This window comes from Myxocyprinus asiaticus, chromosome 39 (assembly GCF_019703515.2).
Source record: "Myxocyprinus asiaticus isolate MX2 ecotype Aquarium Trade chromosome 39, UBuf_Myxa_2, whole genome shotgun sequence".
Classification (NCBI taxonomy): domain Eukaryota; kingdom Metazoa; phylum Chordata; class Actinopteri; order Cypriniformes; family Catostomidae; genus Myxocyprinus; species Myxocyprinus asiaticus.
The window spans coordinates 5,612,868-5,632,363 of record NC_059382.1 but is presented as its reverse complement, the minus strand read 5'-3'; the positions used below and the strand labels follow the sequence as shown (position 1 = coordinate 5,632,363).

General features: G+C 35.9%; 2 protein-coding genes and 4 non-coding genes across 47 annotated transcripts in view; 3 read left to right on the top strand and 3 right to left on the bottom strand.

Moving 5' to 3' along the window:
• Positions 1 to 2,150, top strand: part of LOC127429768 (ephexin-1-like) — a 34,511-nt gene extending 32,361 nt beyond the window's left edge. For all 3 annotated transcript variants that reach the window (XM_051678926.1, XM_051678925.1, XM_051678927.1), the window contains 4 exons: positions 109 to 267; positions 380 to 459; positions 630 to 734; positions 955 to 2,150. In XM_051678926.1, the coding sequence (XP_051534886.1) occupies positions 109 to 267; positions 380 to 459; positions 630 to 734; positions 955 to 1,172 (562 nt within the window). In that variant the 3' untranslated portion in view covers positions 1,173 to 2,150. The remainder of the gene's footprint in view (positions 1 to 108; positions 268 to 379; positions 460 to 629; positions 735 to 954) is intronic.
• Positions 2,151 to 5,368: 3,218 nt separating this feature from the next.
• Positions 5,369 to 5,442, top strand: trnai-aau (transfer RNA isoleucine (anticodon AAU)). The gene has a single exon. It is a non-coding gene; the product is annotated as a tRNA-Ile (tRNA).
• Positions 5,443 to 5,894: 452 nt separating this feature from the next.
• Positions 5,895 to 5,966, bottom strand: trnap-ugg (transfer RNA proline (anticodon UGG)). Its single transcript has one exon. It is a non-coding gene; the product is annotated as a tRNA-Pro (tRNA).
• Positions 5,967 to 6,388: 422 nt separating this feature from the next.
• trnaw-cca (transfer RNA tryptophan (anticodon CCA)) lies at positions 6,389 to 6,460 on the top strand. Its single transcript has one exon. It is a non-coding gene; the product is annotated as a tRNA-Trp (tRNA).
• A 235-nt stretch (positions 6,461 to 6,695) lies between these two features.
• trnap-agg (transfer RNA proline (anticodon AGG)) lies at positions 6,696 to 6,767 on the bottom strand. Its single transcript has one exon. It is a non-coding gene; the product is annotated as a tRNA-Pro (tRNA).
• Positions 6,768 to 6,974: 207 nt separating this feature from the next.
• Positions 6,975 to 19,496, bottom strand: part of si:ch211-281l24.3 (uncharacterized) — an 88,354-nt gene continuing 75,832 nt past the window's right edge. For 27 of the 40 annotated variants that reach the window (XM_051678591.1, XM_051678615.1, XM_051678624.1 and 24 more), the window contains 12 exons: positions 17,728 to 18,141; positions 16,446 to 16,904; positions 13,554 to 14,000; positions 12,284 to 12,730; positions 11,226 to 11,483; positions 9,422 to 9,676; positions 9,090 to 9,335; positions 8,671 to 8,928; positions 8,270 to 8,575; positions 7,878 to 8,147; positions 7,669 to 7,752; positions 6,975 to 7,586 (listed from right to left, as the gene is read on the bottom strand). In XM_051678591.1, the coding sequence (XP_051534551.1) occupies positions 7,520 to 7,586; positions 7,669 to 7,752; positions 7,878 to 8,147; positions 8,270 to 8,575; positions 8,671 to 8,928; positions 9,090 to 9,335; positions 9,422 to 9,676; positions 11,226 to 11,483; positions 12,284 to 12,730; positions 13,554 to 14,000; positions 16,446 to 16,904; positions 17,728 to 18,141 (3,511 nt within the window). In that variant the 3' untranslated portion in view covers positions 6,975 to 7,519. The remainder of the gene's footprint in view (positions 7,587 to 7,668; positions 7,753 to 7,877; positions 8,148 to 8,269; positions 8,576 to 8,670; positions 8,929 to 9,089; positions 9,336 to 9,421; positions 9,677 to 11,225; positions 11,484 to 12,283; positions 12,731 to 13,553; positions 14,001 to 16,445; positions 16,905 to 17,727; positions 18,142 to 19,496) is intronic. The other 13 variants (XM_051678606.1, XM_051678628.1, XM_051678633.1 and 10 more) reach the window with 11 other exon arrangements.

Sequence of the window (19,496 nt, the reverse complement as noted above, 5' to 3'; positions counted from 1 at the left end):
CGATCATTACCATAAAATCACCGGTCCCACTCTCCTATTAGCATGTTTTTTGGGGATTGCTCTGTTTGTTTTTGCTGTTGGTGTATTGATTTATTTTGTGTCTATCAGTGGAGAGAAGTACCAGGTTCTGGACTCTTGCAGTCGCTCCATGTTGAGGACTGAAGACCTTGAAGATCAGGGTCAGATGCTGGCCTGTTCTTTTGTGCTGAAACTACTGGAGAACCAGGAGGACAGACAAGTCAGCTACATGCTTAAGACTGAAAGCATGTGAGAGCACATTCTTAAAAAGTCCACATTAGAAACTATTATTATGACTATTAGAATATGTATTTTCTTTATAGTCTCACATTTACATAAATGGCACTGTGAAAATTTACAGGAGTGATAAACTGCGCTGGATCAATGCATTGACTCCAAACCGTCGTACAAGGTTCCTCTCAACCAGTGCTCACCAACCAGGTAACACACAGACTCGCACACCATCTACACCTACTTGGAGCTGTTGCCTAGTGGTCACATACTATGACACAGTGAGCTGTGGCGATCATGCCATGTTCCTGCCCTATTCTAATCTCAAAATCATATCGGTGTGCAATAAATGATTTATTGTGTACGTTGGTGTGTGTCAGATCCTCCTCAGGTACAGTGCATCCAGTCCTACTCCTCTCAAGAGCCAGATGAACTTCCTGTTGAAATGGCTGATGTGCTGCACATTTTGGAGTGTACTGATGATGGTGAGAGATCATTCATGACCATTAAGAAACATTTCTATTCTCAATTGATTAATAAATACATTAAATAAATAATAATTAAAATTTTCAGAATTGCAAAAAAACCCATCTCAAATAATTTCCTGGCACATGTTTGTTTCTTTTGTTTTATGCTATTCTTGTTATATACCCATCCTGCTTTTCCTCTCTTTTTATTATCATTGCATATGCTTCTTTCACGCAGGCTGGATGTTGGGTGAAAGGTTGCACGATGGAGAGCGGGGTTGGTTCCCCATCCGTGTGGTAGAGAGGATTATGAGCGCCGAAGTTCGGGCACAAAACCTGAAAGAGTGCCAACGGATTCAACAGGCTCAGGAAGGAGCACAAGGGACTAGAGCAACCTCTAGGGGGCGCCGTGCAACTAAGAGTCCCCAGTTCACTCCATCCTGGACTGATGTGTAGATAAAGAGCATGAAATGACATCCTATTTGTTCGCTCTTTCATGACTCGGTAATCCGAAAGTAATGCCACCTAGATGTCACGGTCGCATTGGATCCATGGGCTATGGTCACCGTTGATAGTCATTATATGTCCAGTGTTTAACAAATACATGTCTGGTGTCACACTTAAGACTTGGCAGGGTCCTGAAACAGCTCTTGCACTATAAGCACTTGTTTTTGAATAGCTGCTTCCATTCAGTCCTGACACACTGTACGCATGAAGGATTTCAACTTACGCAATCACATACAGTTTCCAAAGTTCGCACTCATGAGATGAACTGAGAGCAGGAGGGAGAGGAAATGAAAGAAAATGAATAGTATGTCAGGACTTTTGTAAAGTCATTATGCTTCTCTCCAAATGGAATGTATTAATGTGCATGGTCACACCTTACTGACAATACAGGTTTGTATATTTTTAACCTTTGATGACAAGTGGATGTACTGTACCGTACGAAGCTCATTCACCTCCAATCAGCTTGAAGAACAAAAGAGGAGATAAAATGAACAAAGTTAATGCAAATATCTGGCTTTTTATTGGAATTTATTGTATGTCCTTAAACATGGAAGTATGCAAAGCAAATTAAGAACAATAAGACATTTAAGATTTGCACATGCTTTATGAAAGGGTTTGACATAAGTACAATCACACACATACACATCAAACATTGTTTTACCTAAAAGGCAAGCAATCTCGCTGAACCAGTCTAACATTAATCTTTTCCAAGAGAGAATGTATCTTCCATGAGAGTGAGAAGAAAACTTGCTGTTGAGCTGGAGTAGGTGTTTTTGTAGTTTATGGTGTGTGCATGTTCATATGAAAACTTCTCATGTTTAAATATGTGGTAAAACAGTAATTGCCAAAAAAAAAAAAAAAAAAAATGTCCCATTTCATTTTGTAAAAATATAATTTATTGTTAATAAAAAATAAATCTTGAATGTTCAGGTCTTGTCAACCCATCTTCATTTAATAAATAGCAAAGCTGTTGTGTGTAAGCCTACAAATGTTGACCTATAGTAACCTGCAAGATTTTTCTGTTAATATTTTGTCTGTTTTCTCTCCATTCAGAGAGTGTTCGCAACTCGATTTACTTCGGTAAATGTGACGTACTTCCAGGATATTCAATGAGAAAAAATTGTAGAACAGGATTTGATTTTATCGAATTGGAATTGATTGTGAAATGTGGTATCTATCCATCTTTTTCCAGAACACAAATGTGTTCACGATTCATAAGCCTGTTTTCGTTTTCCGGTCTCCAGTGTTTTCACTTGAATTAGCATATCTTTTTAGCGTGTAATGTGATGTTTAGCGTATTTAATTCGTAAAAATTGCCAAATAAAAAAACATGTGGCTCCACAGTGCCAATGCATTACAGAGTAGAGATGACCGTATTTTGACAGAGCCTCACCAGAGTGGGTAGATGACATGAAGTAATGACTTGAGGTTAGTTGTATGGTGATATTAAATGGATAGTTCACCCAAAAATAAAATTCTCTCATCTTTTACACACCCTGCCATTCCAGATGTGTATGACTTTGTTTCTTCTGTTAAACACAAACAAATTTTTTTAGAAGAATATCTCAGCTCTGTAGGTCCATACGATGCAAGTCAATAGGGGCTAAAACTTTGAAGCTTAAAAAGCACATAAAGGCAGCATTAAAGTAATCCATATGACTGCAGTGGTTTAATCCATGTATTCAGAAGTGATATGATAAGTGTGGGTGAGAAACGGGTCAATATTGAAGTCCTTTTTACTATAAATTCTCCTCCCTGACCAGTAGGTGGCGATATGCACGAAGAATGTGAATCACCAAAAACAAAAGAACTCTTGGGAGTGAAGAGCGCTTACAAGGGCTGTTTCAAAATGGCGCTTACAAGGGCTGTTTCAAATTTCGACTTATGACAGCCAACAATTGCACAAGTTGAGCCTGAACTAATTTTTACTCAGCAAACACTTAAAAATTGTCATTGTTGTTCATCTTGATCGCTCATTACGGTAGTTGTTACATTGCTTTTTATGGAGACCGGAACCAGAAAACAGTCCAGCGACAATCAGAATCATCATGGCGTCACCCAGTGGTTGGTCAGGAAAACTGTGGAAAGACCTTATTCACAGTTGCACCGTATTTGATTTTGGATGTGAATAAAAACAAGTCTGTGCGGGATAGACTTACAGTCTCTTTAATATTGTGCACTATATAAAGCTCCTAGATCACATCTAATTTTCCACAAGTTGGAGTTTTTGTCTACTGAAATTTTATTAATATGTTTAGTCAGTGGAACGATCCAAAAAACATGTTAAACAACAGTACAACCCATTGAGGAGAAGTTTATCCTTCGCAACCTCGTTGTCATTCCCGCCAAATAATAAAGATGGCTACTGTAAATAAGCTCTATAGTAGGTGATTGAAGGGGAGGGATTGGTAACGTCAGACAAAAAGGAAAGTCATTTGAGAGGCAGCGCAAACTGGTATATTTGATAGAAGATTGTTACGACAGTTTTTTTTTTCTTTGGAATTAACTCTATTGATGAATTGTGCATAAGAAGACCAGGACAGTGTACAAATACAGAGTCACTTCTTAATTTATGTTGACTTTAACAGTGAATGACATGTTTTGTGTTCTCTTGATGTGTTAAATCACACACACACACACACACACACACACACACACACAAAGTTGTTTCCTGAAGTGAGAGATTTGCATAGAGCACCAGCAGCAGAACAAACAACACCAGGCCACTTCCTATTTCCCAGCTGTTCACAGACATCTTATTACTCAAAAAAAAAAAAACATGTCAGTGTTCAGGTATTATCTTAGGAGCATTTGGAATTAATGGAGTTGTCTTGTAATGCATTACTAAGTAATTAATTGCTATAAATTACTTTTTCATTGAAAAAAGTAAGGGATTACTCTTAATTTTTCAGTAATTTAATTACAGTTAATTCTGATGTAATTGTGTTAAATACTTTATAGACTATAGAACAATTCTATACAAAACAATAGTGAATATAAAATAGAAGTTTAACATCTAATGTTAAAATATGTTTTCTCATTTAACGCTGCCCCCTTAAATTCTTTGGCCAGTTCATGAAAAATGTATTTGATTTTATATGATTTATTTGAAAGAATTAAAAGAACAGTTTCATGTCTATCCTTGTATTTTTCATCTAGTCAAGGTTGATCAGGGTTTTAGAAAGTAGTAATACGTAATGCAATTAATTTTCAGACAGAGTAATTAGTACAGTGATCTAATTACACTGTAGAAGATGTAATTAGTAGTTAGTAATTAATTACTTTCTTATCCAACACTGGAAGAGCATATCAAAATCTATTATAGATGGGAAGATCAAATTAATTTCCCAGACAGACAGCTCCAGTCACAGCAATTCAAATCAAGCTGTGTGACATTATAATAACTTATCACTGCATGATGGTCGATAGCATCAGGAATTTTAAATAATGTGACATGGAGATAAACTTTCAGCAATGTGTGTCTAAAATCAAGTTTTTGTTTTTTTTTCATTTGGTTATGAAATAAACTAGCAGTCTTTTATTATGTCCTGTGCCAATTACAGATAAAGATCAGGCAATAATATGAAGTTATCATTACACTGGAGATTTCTTTTTAAACTTCATCAGCGAACTTGAAACTACAACACTTTAAATAGCTTTTTATTTAAGCTGTGTATTGAGAAAAAGATGTTGGAGTCGCGTTGAAGAGACTCTAGCGACATCTACTGTTGATATGGTGTAACTGCAGCTTTGTGTAAATGCATGCTGGGTGCAAGTAGTTAAAACCAAGGAGCTCTAAAGATTAAAATAATAATAATAATGAAAAACCAACATCAGTGAATATACTTAAAATTACAACTCACAGACACAACTGACGGAGAAACTTCTTATTGGCGCCATACAGATGATATAGAAGAATTGCTAATACGAAAAACAGGTTGGCACTCCGACTATCTGTTAGTCTGTTATGCAGCATACAATAATACTTTTGCATCAATTATGGATCCATCAGTTTAGTTAGTTAAAACTGTAAGGGAATTAAGCTTTATACCAAACGTTTTTTATTATAGTTTAGAACTTTTACGTATGGCTCAGATGTTGCTCGCACTGCTACAGCTATTGTTGATTTTACTTCGAAAAAAAATGGCCGGTTAGCTCAGTTGGTTAGAGCGTGGTGCTAATAACGCCAAGGTCGCGGGTTCGATCCCCGTACTGGCCAACTTATTTTGTGCTTTGATTATCGATCACATTGTCCATATGAATAATGTTTCTGTTTTCCCTCGATTTTACATTATATTATCTTATTAATGACCTTATTCACTGTATGCGCCATCTTTGATTTTAATGGAAACGACGATGAGGCTGTGAGGAATAGACTTACCATCTCTTCAATGGCAAGCACGTACAAAACTGTAAAAAGCTCCTTGAGCACATCTGATTTTCCACAACTCATGCTGTCGGAAGTTTTTTGTATATTGAATGTTCTTAGAAATATATTTTTCAATGTTTTGTCTGCTGAACGATGAAAACACACTTTCACTGCAGTACAGCCTATTAAATTAGAAGGTTATAACTGCAGGCATTGCTCCAAACCTGTTGTTTTAACTACTTTAGCACTAAGCAGTTGTCAGGATATTTTGCAATTTAAGACACATTGGGAAAATAAAACTTGGGCTCGTCCGGGATTTGAACCCGGGACCTCTCGCACCCAAAGCGAGAATCATACCCCTAGACCAACGAGCCACGTTTTTCTTGAAAACTGAAAAGTATTAAGAATGGGTAGAATCCAAATTAGAGTAAATCGAAACACTAAGTGAAAACTAGACTATTGTTCAGTAACTGACTGATCCAATGCACTGTGGAGGAATCAGAGTCAAAATGAGCTTTAATTCCAAGTGTGCTCACGTACATATGCCATTTCTGTGCAAGTGCACACAGAACATTACAGCGAGACACATACTATAAAACAAGGTAAGAGTATAAAAGCTATAGTAGGAATATAAAATGAATAGTAGGGGATGCATTTTATATTGCTTATTAAATATATACTTATCAGATTTCAAGCTCTGCCATCTAAATATGTACTAAACAAACATTTGATCAACATTACCGCATGTGGTCTATGGTGCAGTTTATATATCGTCGATTAATAATACTTCTCAATAGACCTCGTGGCGCAACGGTAGCGCGTCTGACTCCAGATCAGAAGGTTGCGTGTTCAAATCACGTCGGGGTCAAAATCACTTTTTTTTTTTTTAATATATATATTTATAAATTTAATCATTTCTGGCGTTGCATACAATCAGCAAACGTAATAGTGTTTTAGCCGCATTTTGGAACCAGTCAACCTCAGTTGGGTAAATCAGACTTTCATTGTTACATAGGTAAAGTGGTCAGTAAAATGTTACGAAGGAGAAAGTTATAACATAATTATGCATTATTTATCTAAAGGGGGAGAAAAAGAAAACATTGGGGCTCGTCCGGGATTTGAACCCGGGACCTCTCGCACCCTAAGCGAGAATCATACCCCTAGACCAACGAGCCACGCCGTAACATCTATTACATAATTAAATTTCCATATAGGCATTATGCTGTTTGTGGTTTAGCTTCCTAGAATATATTTTTCCATATTTTTATCCCGGGACAGCTCGCTTATTCTCGCGCTCTATTTAAAACAAACGGGCTGCAGTAACAACAGTAGTGCAATCCAGATTAAACAGAACACACAGACGTTCATGAGACCAGGCAGAATTGATTTGCGTAGATTGGTTAGTATTTTGTCACATAATTATTTCACACCAAGGTACAAATTGACTGATATATAAACAGACATGGTGCAAAAGAAAATATATCACACAAACATACAGACACTAGAGTGTAGAGTGTGACTCATTAATCTAGTGAGTCGGTTCTTTAAACGAATCACTCCAAACGACTCACCAATTTACTCACTGAATCATTCAGAGGTTATGTGACACATTTGCAGCACATTTGTTGTAATAAACCATTTCAATAAAAAAATATAATGTTACTAAAATAGTATCATATGTATACCAGAGACCCTGCTGCAAAAGCAGAATTCTGTACAAAAACTAGTTATTGTTAATGTTTACTGCATGAAAATATAAGAACATCAACAACTTTTTACAGCTCTATTACCATAAGTGTTTTTTAAAATAGACAGAATATAAACATCATCATCATTTCAATCCATTAAATCTGGAGCTATACAAAATGTGTTTCGTTATGTTTGGAGTTATTCATTTTCATGATCAACAGGTTATGACACAGGGTCTTCACCATATTTCAAACCGATTATCTCTGATGAACAGCTTCCCATCTTTAATTTTGTTTCCAAAGAGTCTGCAAGGATAAAGATAGATCATCTGTTAACAAACCTCCACTGATAACACAAACACACATATACAAATAAACACACACTTACCGTACAGTCTGAATATTGCTGTGAGTGGAGACAATACTGTGGATTCTTCTTGCTGATTCATCTGTTACTTTATTGTGACTCAGACTAGAAGAAAATAAGAACAGACAGAAAGAGTACATTAACACAGAAAGAAATCTAACATTCAGTAATGTGTTTATTCGATCTCTCACTACTTCTGTCTCTCTGTATTCCTGATCTGTGTAACTCACTCCAGAGTCTGAGTCTTGTGCAGGTGTGGTATCAGTGGTTTCATGCATTCATCAGTGAGTTTGCAGTGGCTGAGATCCAGTTCTGAAAGCCCTTCAGAATATTCCAGAAACAGCGCCAGCTTTTCACATGCTTTCAGATCTATCGGAGTGTGACTGAGGTCCATCTCTCCTCCCAAAGCCCGAGAAAGAGCCTTAAACCACCTCAAAGAGCTCCTCTTAGTTCCTTTACTAATACAAGCCAGAAAATGCAGCAGCAGAGCTTTACTACATCTGAGAGAGAGAAGGAGAATACAATGAGAAAACTATGCAGGAATTTTGTTATATGGCAAACAAATGGACTTATTCGTGTACAATTAGTTATGAAAGAGAACTGTATAAGTCAGTGCTCTTACCTCAGCTGGACTTTTGGCAGAATTGGCAGCAGTTCATTCATGGCCTTGTCAGAGACCTCACAGTCCTTTAAGACCACCTTCACAATACTTTGAGTTTGTTGAAGCACAGATAAGATTATTTTACAGTCTCTAGTGGTCAGGTTAAAATCATCTTGATTGTGCTGTGTGTCTGTCAGGTCCAGAGCAGAGCAGCAGGAAAAGTCCAGTATGTTCTGAAGAGCAGAGAGCAGAACAGCTGCTGCCTCCTGCTGGTGATCAGAGGAACTGCAGCAATGAAGCAGCTTCAACAACAGCTGCCTGTCAACACTAAAACACACAATAATAAATTATATTAACACACCCTTGAGAACAACAATAGTAGTATTTAGAAGTATCATATCAGAGCTATTAAATCAGTAAACCTGAGTTCAGAGACTCCCTTGAGTAAAGGCAGAATGCTCTCTAGCTCCCCCTCTGGTATGGAGGTCCAGAACAGGTTGAGTTTGACAGTGTTGCAGTGCTCAAGAGTGAAGCGCAGAGCAGCACAGTGAACAGAGTCCAACACTCTGTTGTTCAGACTGATGTAACTCTCTGATGAACTCAACAGTCTGGACACATACTGAGGAGAGCGAGTCTCGTAAATCTCCATCATGATGGACAGTGTAAAGCTGGGGCTCAACCTGAGGAGGATAAAAGTCAATCAATAAAATCTATTTGAAGAATTTATTTTGCTACTCACTGAATACATATTTTGAAGAACAGAGGAGTAAACTGCATGTTTGTAATAAACAAGCATCTACAATGAATTCAGTGGATGTTGTTAATGAGTGGATTCTTTTACCTTTTAAACTGGATTCCTTCCAGCAAAGGCAGAAGTTCCCTGATGTTTTCAGAAGAGACTTTGATCTTTCTGAAGTCAAGTTTGAAATTTAGACTTTTGCACTGTAGTAGATAGTGAATCACTTCCCAGCTCAGTGAGCAGGAAGACAGATCTTCAGACACCTTCTCCAGGAATAAGCGTGTCAGTTCATCATCATGTGCTTCAAACACCATTTCAACCAGCTGCTGAAGAGTCTCTTTAGAAAACCTACACAAAAAAACAAAAGTTGCAAAGGAGACTTGATGATAACAAATTCACAAAAACAAACCCAAGCAACTGTGCTAAACTCTGACCTGATTGTCAGGGGTCCCTGAACCTGCAACAGAGGGGTTAAAGGCAGAGCCTCTATTTTACACTTAGTAAGATCCAGACACCGGACAGTCCACAGACTCAGGAAAACAGATAACTTGCTCAGGATTCTGGAGTGATTTTGCTTTAAGGTCTTTGTGTTTCTCATGACCAGGGAAAGCTCCTCTATTGCCAAAGATCTGCAATCATCCACTGACCTCAGAGCTCTGACAATCTTCAACAATATATTTTTCCTCAAGCTGCCGACAACAAGGTAAAAATGTATGAGAACATTTCTAACTACAGATCAGTGTTATTATAGTTAACCAAAACTGAAACTAACACTAAATAAAAACATTTTCGTTAACTAAAATAAAAATAAAAACTGAAATTATTGATATTATTTAAAAAAAAAATTTTTTTTTTTTTTTTTTATATACTAGGGTGAATATGGGCAAAATTTTTCCATTTGTTGACACTTTTCATTATGATCCAAACACACATAACCTAACATTATACCTTTGAAGAAAGCTTAGGATGTCTTCTACTCTAGTCAAAAGTAAAAATGAAGAAATGCTTACTACTGGAAAGTGGACCATTTGAAGACCCTCTTTTCACCAAATCCCAAATTTTTTAAGCAGTAATGTGGGAAAGAGGAAAAATTATTCTCTAGAAAATATCTAAAAAGTATTTGGAATTATTTTTTTTATTTTCTTATACACTTTTACACCATAAATCATTTACTTAAGCATTGCTTTTCCCACCGGTGGTCACGAAATGAGCTCTGCCAAACATCCCAAAGAAAAATCATAAATTTAAAACCTCAAAAAGTTAAAGAGACAGTTTATCCTTCTGAAGTAATCTAATCAGTTTTGGGTGATACCAGACCAAAATGTAACTCCTTTTACACTGTACATCTTGCAATTGCAGCCTACAGGAACGGATTACACTTAGAGTTCACAGAGTGTTAGATGGCGCTAGAAAGTGTTATTAGGCTTGAAATCATCATTGCCAAGGAGACTGCTGATGTCGAGATTTACAGTAAAAAAGGACTTAAATATTGATCTGTTTCTCACCCACACTTATCATATCACTTCTGAAGACATGAATTAAACCACTGGAGTCTTATGGATTACTTTTATGCTGCCTTTGTGTGCTTTCTGGAGCTTCAAATTTCTGGCCACCTTTCACTTGCACTGTATGGACCTACAGAGCTGAAATATTCTTCTGAAAATCTTTGTGTTCAGCTGAAGAACGTAAGTCCTACACATCTGGGATGGCATAAGGGTGAGTAAATAAGAGAGAATTTTCATTTTTGGGTGAAATATTCCTTTAATTATTTACTTCCCAAAGATTAGTTTAGTAATGATTTATAATGATTTAAGGAAATTTATATGGATACAATGGGGATCAAGTTTAAATGTCCTTTGTCACCCATATTCACCCTGTATTATAACATTTGCAACATTTACAATCCGAATTAAACACGATAATACAACTATACAGATGTAACACAAGTCTGCCCTGAGAAATGTAATGATGTTAGACTTGATGATGATACCAGTAAATGTTCAGCTTTGGCAGCCATAAAACAAAAACTAAACTGAAACTGAGAAAACTAAAAATAACAGAAAAACTGAAAACTAATGAAAACTAAAACTAATTTGAAATGACAAATTGAATATAAAATAGAAATAAAAACTAAATAAAAATCCAAAACTATAATAACACAGCTACAGATGCATAAACAGGATGTAACATTCCATAAAAGAGATGATGCAAATATTTCAAATACTGAAAATGTTATACCTGAGTTTGTGCAGGTGTGTGATGTGTTTGAAGAGTAGTCTGACTCCTTTGAGAGAGATGGCTTGTGGGTTTAGTGTCAGGTTTAGTTTTGATGATGAGAGGCCCAGGACTCTCCCCACAGATCTGCAGGTGCTGCTGTGTAATATTCCACTGAGAGTGACAGTGAAGTTCAGAGCCTGAAGCAGAGGAGTCACCTGATCTGCCTTTACTCTGGACCCAAACACTTTACATAATGAGGGGAAATACTGCTCAGCATTCCTGTGGGATAAAGAATATAATGACTTAAATGTTTGTATAAGAGTCAGTTAAAAAATGCACAGTTTGAAGAACATGTTTCTAAAATAAAGTTGACAAATTAGGCATAAACAATAAAACCTCATTGTCATGAACCAGCTGATTTTAGGTCATTAATGAAGAATATACAGAAAGTACAGAGCTGTCTTGTGGATGAGGTGTACAGTTTGACTGCTGTTGTGTTTCACTTACAGTATGTTGTAATGCATTTAGAAACGGTCTCTTTGGGGTGTAGTTAATTGAAAAGTTAATTTAGTTATAAGTGTTTTCCATATCAACTTGTTATGTACACAGGACTAATATGTTTATATTTTTAGTCTGGTGGAATGAATAAAGTCTGTGCTTTAAAATCTTATGATGTGTTGTTTATTTATGCACTAATATTAATATATACTGAACACATTAAATATATACTGTAAATTTACATTATAGTGTTTTTTGTGTGTTACAATTATCACATATCTCTATTATAATTATACAGTCCGGATGTTATTTACCACAATCCTTTGTGCAGTTCCAGTTTAATTGTATCTGACCTGATTATGATATTAATTTAATTAACACATGTAATGACAACTGACATGTCAAAGATGTTTGAGATAAAATTTCAAAGCTTTAGACAAAAAGTTTTCTGAATAAATTAGTAAAATCCACCAAGAGTTTTATTCCTGCCCTACTCTTTCTTGTTATAATGAAAGAACTAGTCCAGACACAATACTGTGTAAAATTAATATAATATAATACAGTGTAAAAGCAGGATAGACCTCAGTTGTGAGATGTAGGGCAGACACTGGAGGAATCCCCTCACTTCACTCTCTTCATCTGACCAGTCTATCAGCTCTACTGGTTTCTTCTCTGTTTGGAGTTTCAGCACTTCTAGGAGGATGGAGCTCTTTCTCTCTGAGAGGTTTATGATCCAGACTGCAGGAGCTGACTGATAAATTGGCTGTAATGCTGGAAGGACACTCCTGCCTGTTTGACTCTCATAGTCCTTCACATGTGAGTACAGATCCAGCAGAAAATCACATTGTCTAGTTTTATAATAATTATCATCATCATCAAAGGGGAAAGATGTGTAGCTGCACACAGATGTTAATAGTTCAGTGTAATTCTCTCCTGTAGTTGTATCAATCTCTGATGCTGCAACAATCAGATTCACCAGAAACTGAACAGCAGATTCTTTTCTCTTATAGACAATCTTCACACCAAATCTGTGGAGAGACACACAATAATCACTATAATGTCTGGAGCAGGATGATATAAAATACTGTATTTGACTCATTATTTATAAATATCATAACACACACAAAATGGGCTGGAGTGAAAAAAACTAAATTAGAACATTTCACATTCAACTATTCATTCAATAACAGTCAATATTTTGTTTCTAGTGATCAGTTGCCAAGAGTGGTGTGTTGTAAATATAATCCTAATTTAAAGAAAAATATTTTTCGAGGGCAACTATCTTTCAGATTCGTTATTAAATGCGAAACAATATTTAGGTATTTCATTTATTTCCTTATATAATTCATTTAAAATTAATTCATTTGCCACAAGTTATATAGGTTTTTAGTTGTTTTACCTGTTTTTATACAGGATTATTTGGATATTTGAAAATAGCCATATATGCTAGCATGATGTCAAAAAACAAACACATCAAATTAAATTGAAACTGTTCTTTTGAAAAGGAAGTTAACTGCGCTACAAGCTAATAACAAAACATAGCTCACTGCATTGAAGCTATTTAAGGTGACAGACAGTTGCTCCACTGTGTTGGTGTCCTGACTGTGATTACATTAAACATTTAATCTACAGCTACATTAAAAATCAGCATTTAAACTCTATTTCTTTTAACGGCACTAATGGAGTCAACAACACAACTCTATTTCAATTCAGTCTAAATCCAGTTTTGGCATCTGCACTCACATAGGCTACATTGTCAAGCAATTATTGTTGTTAATTTCATGTATTTAATTGGCAACACTAAAATAAACTTGATCAAACCCAGTGGCATTTTCCCCATAAGACTCTCACCTCAGTTGTGAGATGTAGGGCAGACACTGGAGGAATCCCCTCACTTCACTCTCTTCATCTGACCAGTCTCTCAGCTCTACTGGTTTCTTCTCTGTTTGGAGTTTCAGCACTTCTAGGAGGATGGAGCTCTTTCTCTCTGAGAGGTTTATGATCCAGACTGCAGGAACTGACTGATAAATTGGTTGTAATGCTGGAAGGACACTCCTGCCTGTTTGACTCTCATAGTCCTTCACATGTGAGCACAGATCCAGCAGGAAATCACATTGTTTAGTTTTATAATAATTATCATCATCATAGGGGAAAGATGTGTAGCTGCACACAGATGTTAATAGTTCAGTGTAATTCTCTCCTGTATCTGTTTCACACTTTGATGCTGCAACAATCAGATTCACCAGAAACTGTAAAGTATCTTCAGACTCCTCCTCATCAAAGACAATGGGAGAAAATCTGTGGATACAGAGATATAAATATCATGTCTTGTGTTGGATAATATGAAATAGCGCATAAAACTCATTATTATAACTGCACTCGCACACACATACACACACGCACGCATGCGCGCACGCACGCACGCACGCACACACACAAATGGTTTTGCTCTCAGCACTATTGGGGTGAACACAACTGCATTTCAATTCAGCTTTTTTATTCTGTTCTGGTGTTTGTACTCACATATCCACCTTTTTCCTGATGAGCCTTCTGCATTTTAAAATATGGGTGGTATTTGTATTTTTTTTAAGCAAATATACATAATGCAAGCTTTACTTCAATACCTGTGTTAGCAAATGCTATAATAAATGCCTGTGTGTGTGTGTGTGTGTGTGTGTGTGTGTGTGTAAGTTTGTATATGTTTTGTGATTAGATCTCCACATTTAATATTCCTTTACTGCTGTTTCCACAATGTTTAGTTTAATTTTTTTGGTTTGTTTGTTTATAAAGGGGTAGAGTTTAGTTACCTAATAATGATGAAACCACAGCTCCTCCGAGCACAACTCATCATCATTCATTTGAAAATCGCTCTCTATTATCATTCAAAATGATCTCCATCATTTTCTCTACCATTTTACATGGTGTTGTGTAAGTCTGTGGTAAGTATCGCTTGTGTTTCAATGTTTCATATCTAAGTCAAGTATTTTTTGTGACTTTCAACACATAGTGTCTAAACAAATAAATGTAAAAGTAAAAATATTCAGTCTGATGTGTGACCAGTGAGAACACACGTCTAACGTTACATCATTGTACACATCTCTCATTTAATAGTTAGAAATGTTTGTGTTGTTTTCTGGTCATATTTATTCACAATAGTACAAAATACCTGTGATGATCCTGTCTGTATGAATGACAGCTCATGAAGAATACACCAAGCTGACGTGTGTGAATAAAGCATACATATTAACTACTGTTGTGTTTCACTTATGCTGTAATGCATTTAGAAACGGTCTCTTTGGGGTGTAGTTAATTTAAAAGTTAAATAAGTTCATTAAAAAAATATACAGTATTTTCCATATAAACTTGCTCTGTGCACATGACTAATATGTTTTTATTTTCAGACTGTTGGAATGAATGAAGTCTGTGCTTTATAATATTAAGATGTATTGTTTATTTATATAGGACTAACATTAGCACTGTATATACACATTAAATACTGTATATTCACATTATAGTGTTTTTTATTTACAGTTACAATGATCATATCTCTATTATATTTATACAGTCCGGACGTTATTGATTTCCATCATCCCAGTTTAATTGTATCTGACCTGATTATGATATTAATTTAATTAACACATGTAATGATAACTGACATGTCAAAGATGTTTGAGGTAAAATTTCAAAACTTTAGGCAAAACATTTTCAGAACAAAAAGAGCAAAAATCGTTTTATACCTGCCCTCATCGCTGCTGGACTTTGGCAAAAAAGCCGTATCCCTTTAAAGAAAAAACTTTACTGAAAAAAAAACAAAAAACATTTCGGCTATATTTAAACATCAGTATTAATTTATCAATCGAAAACAAAGCACATTAAAGGTTTATGTGTGTATTTGGGGTTTTGGTCACAAATCTGATGATGTGGTCATACAGTGACGTCACATGATGATATTTACACACAAATTAACACACACACACACACACACACACACACACACACACACACACACACACACACACACACATTACTACAGTAATATTTAATAAGTCTGACTGAACTTCCGCACTATTGTTGCTGCAAGACAATTTTGTAAAAATGTAATTATGCAGACTATGACCTGTCCTGTGACAGACAGATCTGGATCAAGAATGTTTAGATTCAGGGAAAACTACATTAACACAAAACCAAGTAACTTTTTAGTCATTTTTTCCATTTTCAGTGTTGGCGTAGTTACTACGTTTTAGCTTTAAAGGGCAGCTCAGTCCTGCAATTCAAGACCCCTCTGTTACCAGAAACACCAACTCATGGATAGAAGAATTTTTTAAAGAGTGACTAGGATCAAAATCTGTCATTAAAAGGCTGTAATCGTCTTATCTGAGTTTTTAGGGTTGTTCAAGGTCTTCCCACAGATACTGTAGCAAAGTGTACAATGAAATAAAGATGCTGCTTTAAGTAATTTGTGGTCACTTTTTCATGTTTTCTTCCATCTTTTTATGGTCGAGGGGTGCAGAGAATAATGTCCACTTATCTTATACTAGATTTCCTGTCTAAACCATTTTTTTATTACAGGTAATTATTATTGCTTGTATAAAGCAATTACATGCCAGAAGTAACACCCATAATTCACACAAAGCATCATGGGACAAAGGTGGTTACATTTAGGTCATTTAATTAACTGACCTCGCAACATGAGCCAACATAAATAAACCCAGAGTGGTACAGTATTTATCCTGAGACTCTCACCTCAGTTGTGAGATGTAGGGCAGACACTGGAGGAATCCCCTCACTTCATTCTCTTCATCAGACCAGCCCATCAGCTCTACTGGTTTCTTCTCTGTTTGGAGTTTCAGCACTTCTAGGAGGATGGAGCTCTTTCTCTCTGAGAGGTTTATGATCCAGACTGCAGGAACTGACTGATAAATTGGCTGTAATGCTGGAAGGACACTCCTGCCTGTTTGACTCTCATAGTCCTTCACATGTGAGTACAGATCCAGCAGAAAATCACCTTGTTCAATTTCAAACTCAGAATAATCATCATCATCATCCTCATCACAGGGGAAAGATGTGTAGCTGCACACAGATGTTAATAGTTCAGTGTAATTCTCTCCTGTAGTTGTGTCAAACTCTGATGCTGCAACAGTCAGATTCACCAGAAACTGAACCACAGATTCTTTTCTCTTATAGACAATCTTCACACCAAATCTGTTGAGAGACACACAATAATCACTATAATGTCTGGAGCAGGATGATATAAAATACTGTATTTGACTCATTATTTATAAATATCATAACACACACAAAATGGGCTGGAGTGAAAAAATCTAAATTAGAACATTTCACATTCAACTATTCATTCAATAACAGTCAATATTTTGTTTCTAGTGATCAGTTGCCAAGAGTGGTGTGTTGTAAATATAATCCTAATTTAAAGAAAAATATTTTTCGAGGGCAACTATCTTTCAGATTCGTTATTAAATGCGAAACAATATTTAGGTATTTCATTTATTTCCTTATATAATTCATTTAAAATTAATTCATTTGCCACAAGTTATATAGGTTTTTAGTTGTTTTACCTGTTTTTATACAGGATTATTTGGATATTTGAAAATAGCCATATATGCTAGCATGATGTCAAAAAACAAACACATCAAATTAAATTGAAACTGTTCTTTTGAAAAGGAAGTTAACTGCGCTACAAGCTAATAACAAAACATAGCTCACTGCATTGAAGCTATTTAAGGTGACAGACAGTTGCTCCACTGTGTTGGTGTCCTGACTGTGATTACATTAAACATTTAATCTACAGCTACATTAAAAATCAGCATTTAAACTCTATTTCTTTTAATGGCACTAATGGAGTCAACAACACAACTCTATTTCAATTCAGTCTAAATCCAGTTTTGGCATCTGCACTCACATAGGCTACATTGTCAAGCAATTATTGTTGTTAATTTCATGTATTTAATTGGCAACACTAAAATAAACTTGATCAAACCCAGTGGCATTTTCCCCATAAGACTCTCACCTCAGTTGTGAGATGTAGGGCAGACACTGGAGGAATCCCCTCACTTCACTCTCTTCATCAGACCAGCCCATCAGCTCTACTGGTTTCTTCTCTGTTTGGAGTTTCAGCACTTCTAGGAGGATGGAGCTCTTTCTCTCTGAGAGGTTTATGATCCAGACTTCAGGAGCTGACTGATAAATTGGCTGTAATGCTGGAAGGACACTCCTGCCTGTTTGAATCTCATAGTCCTTCACATGTGAGTACAGATCCAGCAGGAAATCACATTGTTTAGTTTTATAACTATAATTCTTATCACAGGGGAAAGATGTGTAGCTGCACACAGATGTTAATAGTTCAGTGTAATTCTCTCCTGTAGTATCAATCTCTGATGCTGCAACAATCAGATTCACCAGAAACTGAACAGCAAAATCAAATCTGTGGAGAAACACACATTAGTATCCATTTAATGTCCAGTGCAGCATAATTTGAGATATTGCTGGTTACTCGTAGAAAAAATAAAGTAAAATCAAACACAATTTGACAAAAGACTGAAGACTTTAAGAAAGAAAATGAGAGGGAGTAAAAGCCACAATTCATATTCAATCATTTTTTTAAATCTGAGTTTATTTTTCAGTAGTGGCCAGTTGTCCAGAGTGATGTGTTGTAATTTTTTTTTTAATACATTTATAATAAATGTACATTTTCCAGAGGGCTGGTATCTTCTGGATTCTCATTTCAGTGAGACACAGAGTTAGTTTAATTAATTTAATTTCTTTAAACCACTCATTTAAAATTGTTGATTTGATTCTGATGATGTGAAGGTAAAACTCTTGTCAGTCAGTCCTGATTATCATGACAGTAAATAATCTACAGCTCCATTAAAGTCAAGTGTTGTTGTGTTGTCTGTATTAAATCTCATCAGTGTGAGCTGATGAAGCTGCTTCAACAGAAACAGATGAACTCAGTCAAACACTCTACAGGACAAACATAAACTGACTGAATGAGGGTGAGAGACGCATTTAAACAACAATTCTTCTGTTCTTCTCACAGCATTACTGGCATCAACACAAGTGCATTTCAATTCAATCTGAACCTCTGATGGTGTAAAATTCAATTCCGGTGTTTGCTTTCACATATACCTGATTAATTTAACAATGTTAATTACATTTAAATGGCAACACTGGCATCAAATACATAAAAAAAAAAAGAGCAGCATTTCTCAAGAGTCTCAATCTATGGAGTATTATCACCACTGAGACCCTTAATCTTAATAGTTTCAGAGGGATTGTCCCTGTTATAAGTCACTTTAGATAAAAGTGATGGCCAAGTGTCTGCTAAATAATGTTATTACACGTCTCTCTGATATACTCGATTCTGTTTGGTCAGTAGCACCATCCAGCAGTCTGATATTTCTGAATAACAGCCGCACATCTGGGGCCTGATGTATAAATGTTGCGAATGCACAAAATGGGCATTGAAATGTGCATAAGTAATTTCCCATGAACATATCGGGATTTATAAAAAATAAAACTTGCCGTAAATATGTGCGCACTGTCCGAACACTCTTGACTGTTCCTACGCACTTTTACTGGTGTGTGTGTGTGTGTGTGTGTGTGTGAGACAAATAATGAATTGAACAAACGGATTATAAACTCTGATTTTCATTTAATTCACATTTAGAATAGTTAAGTACTTGAAACAGAAGTAATCGTTATGAAGTCAATAGTAGGCTATATTATTCTTATGTAACTAATTGAAGAGGCATTCAAATATAAGATGTAAAAGGGAAA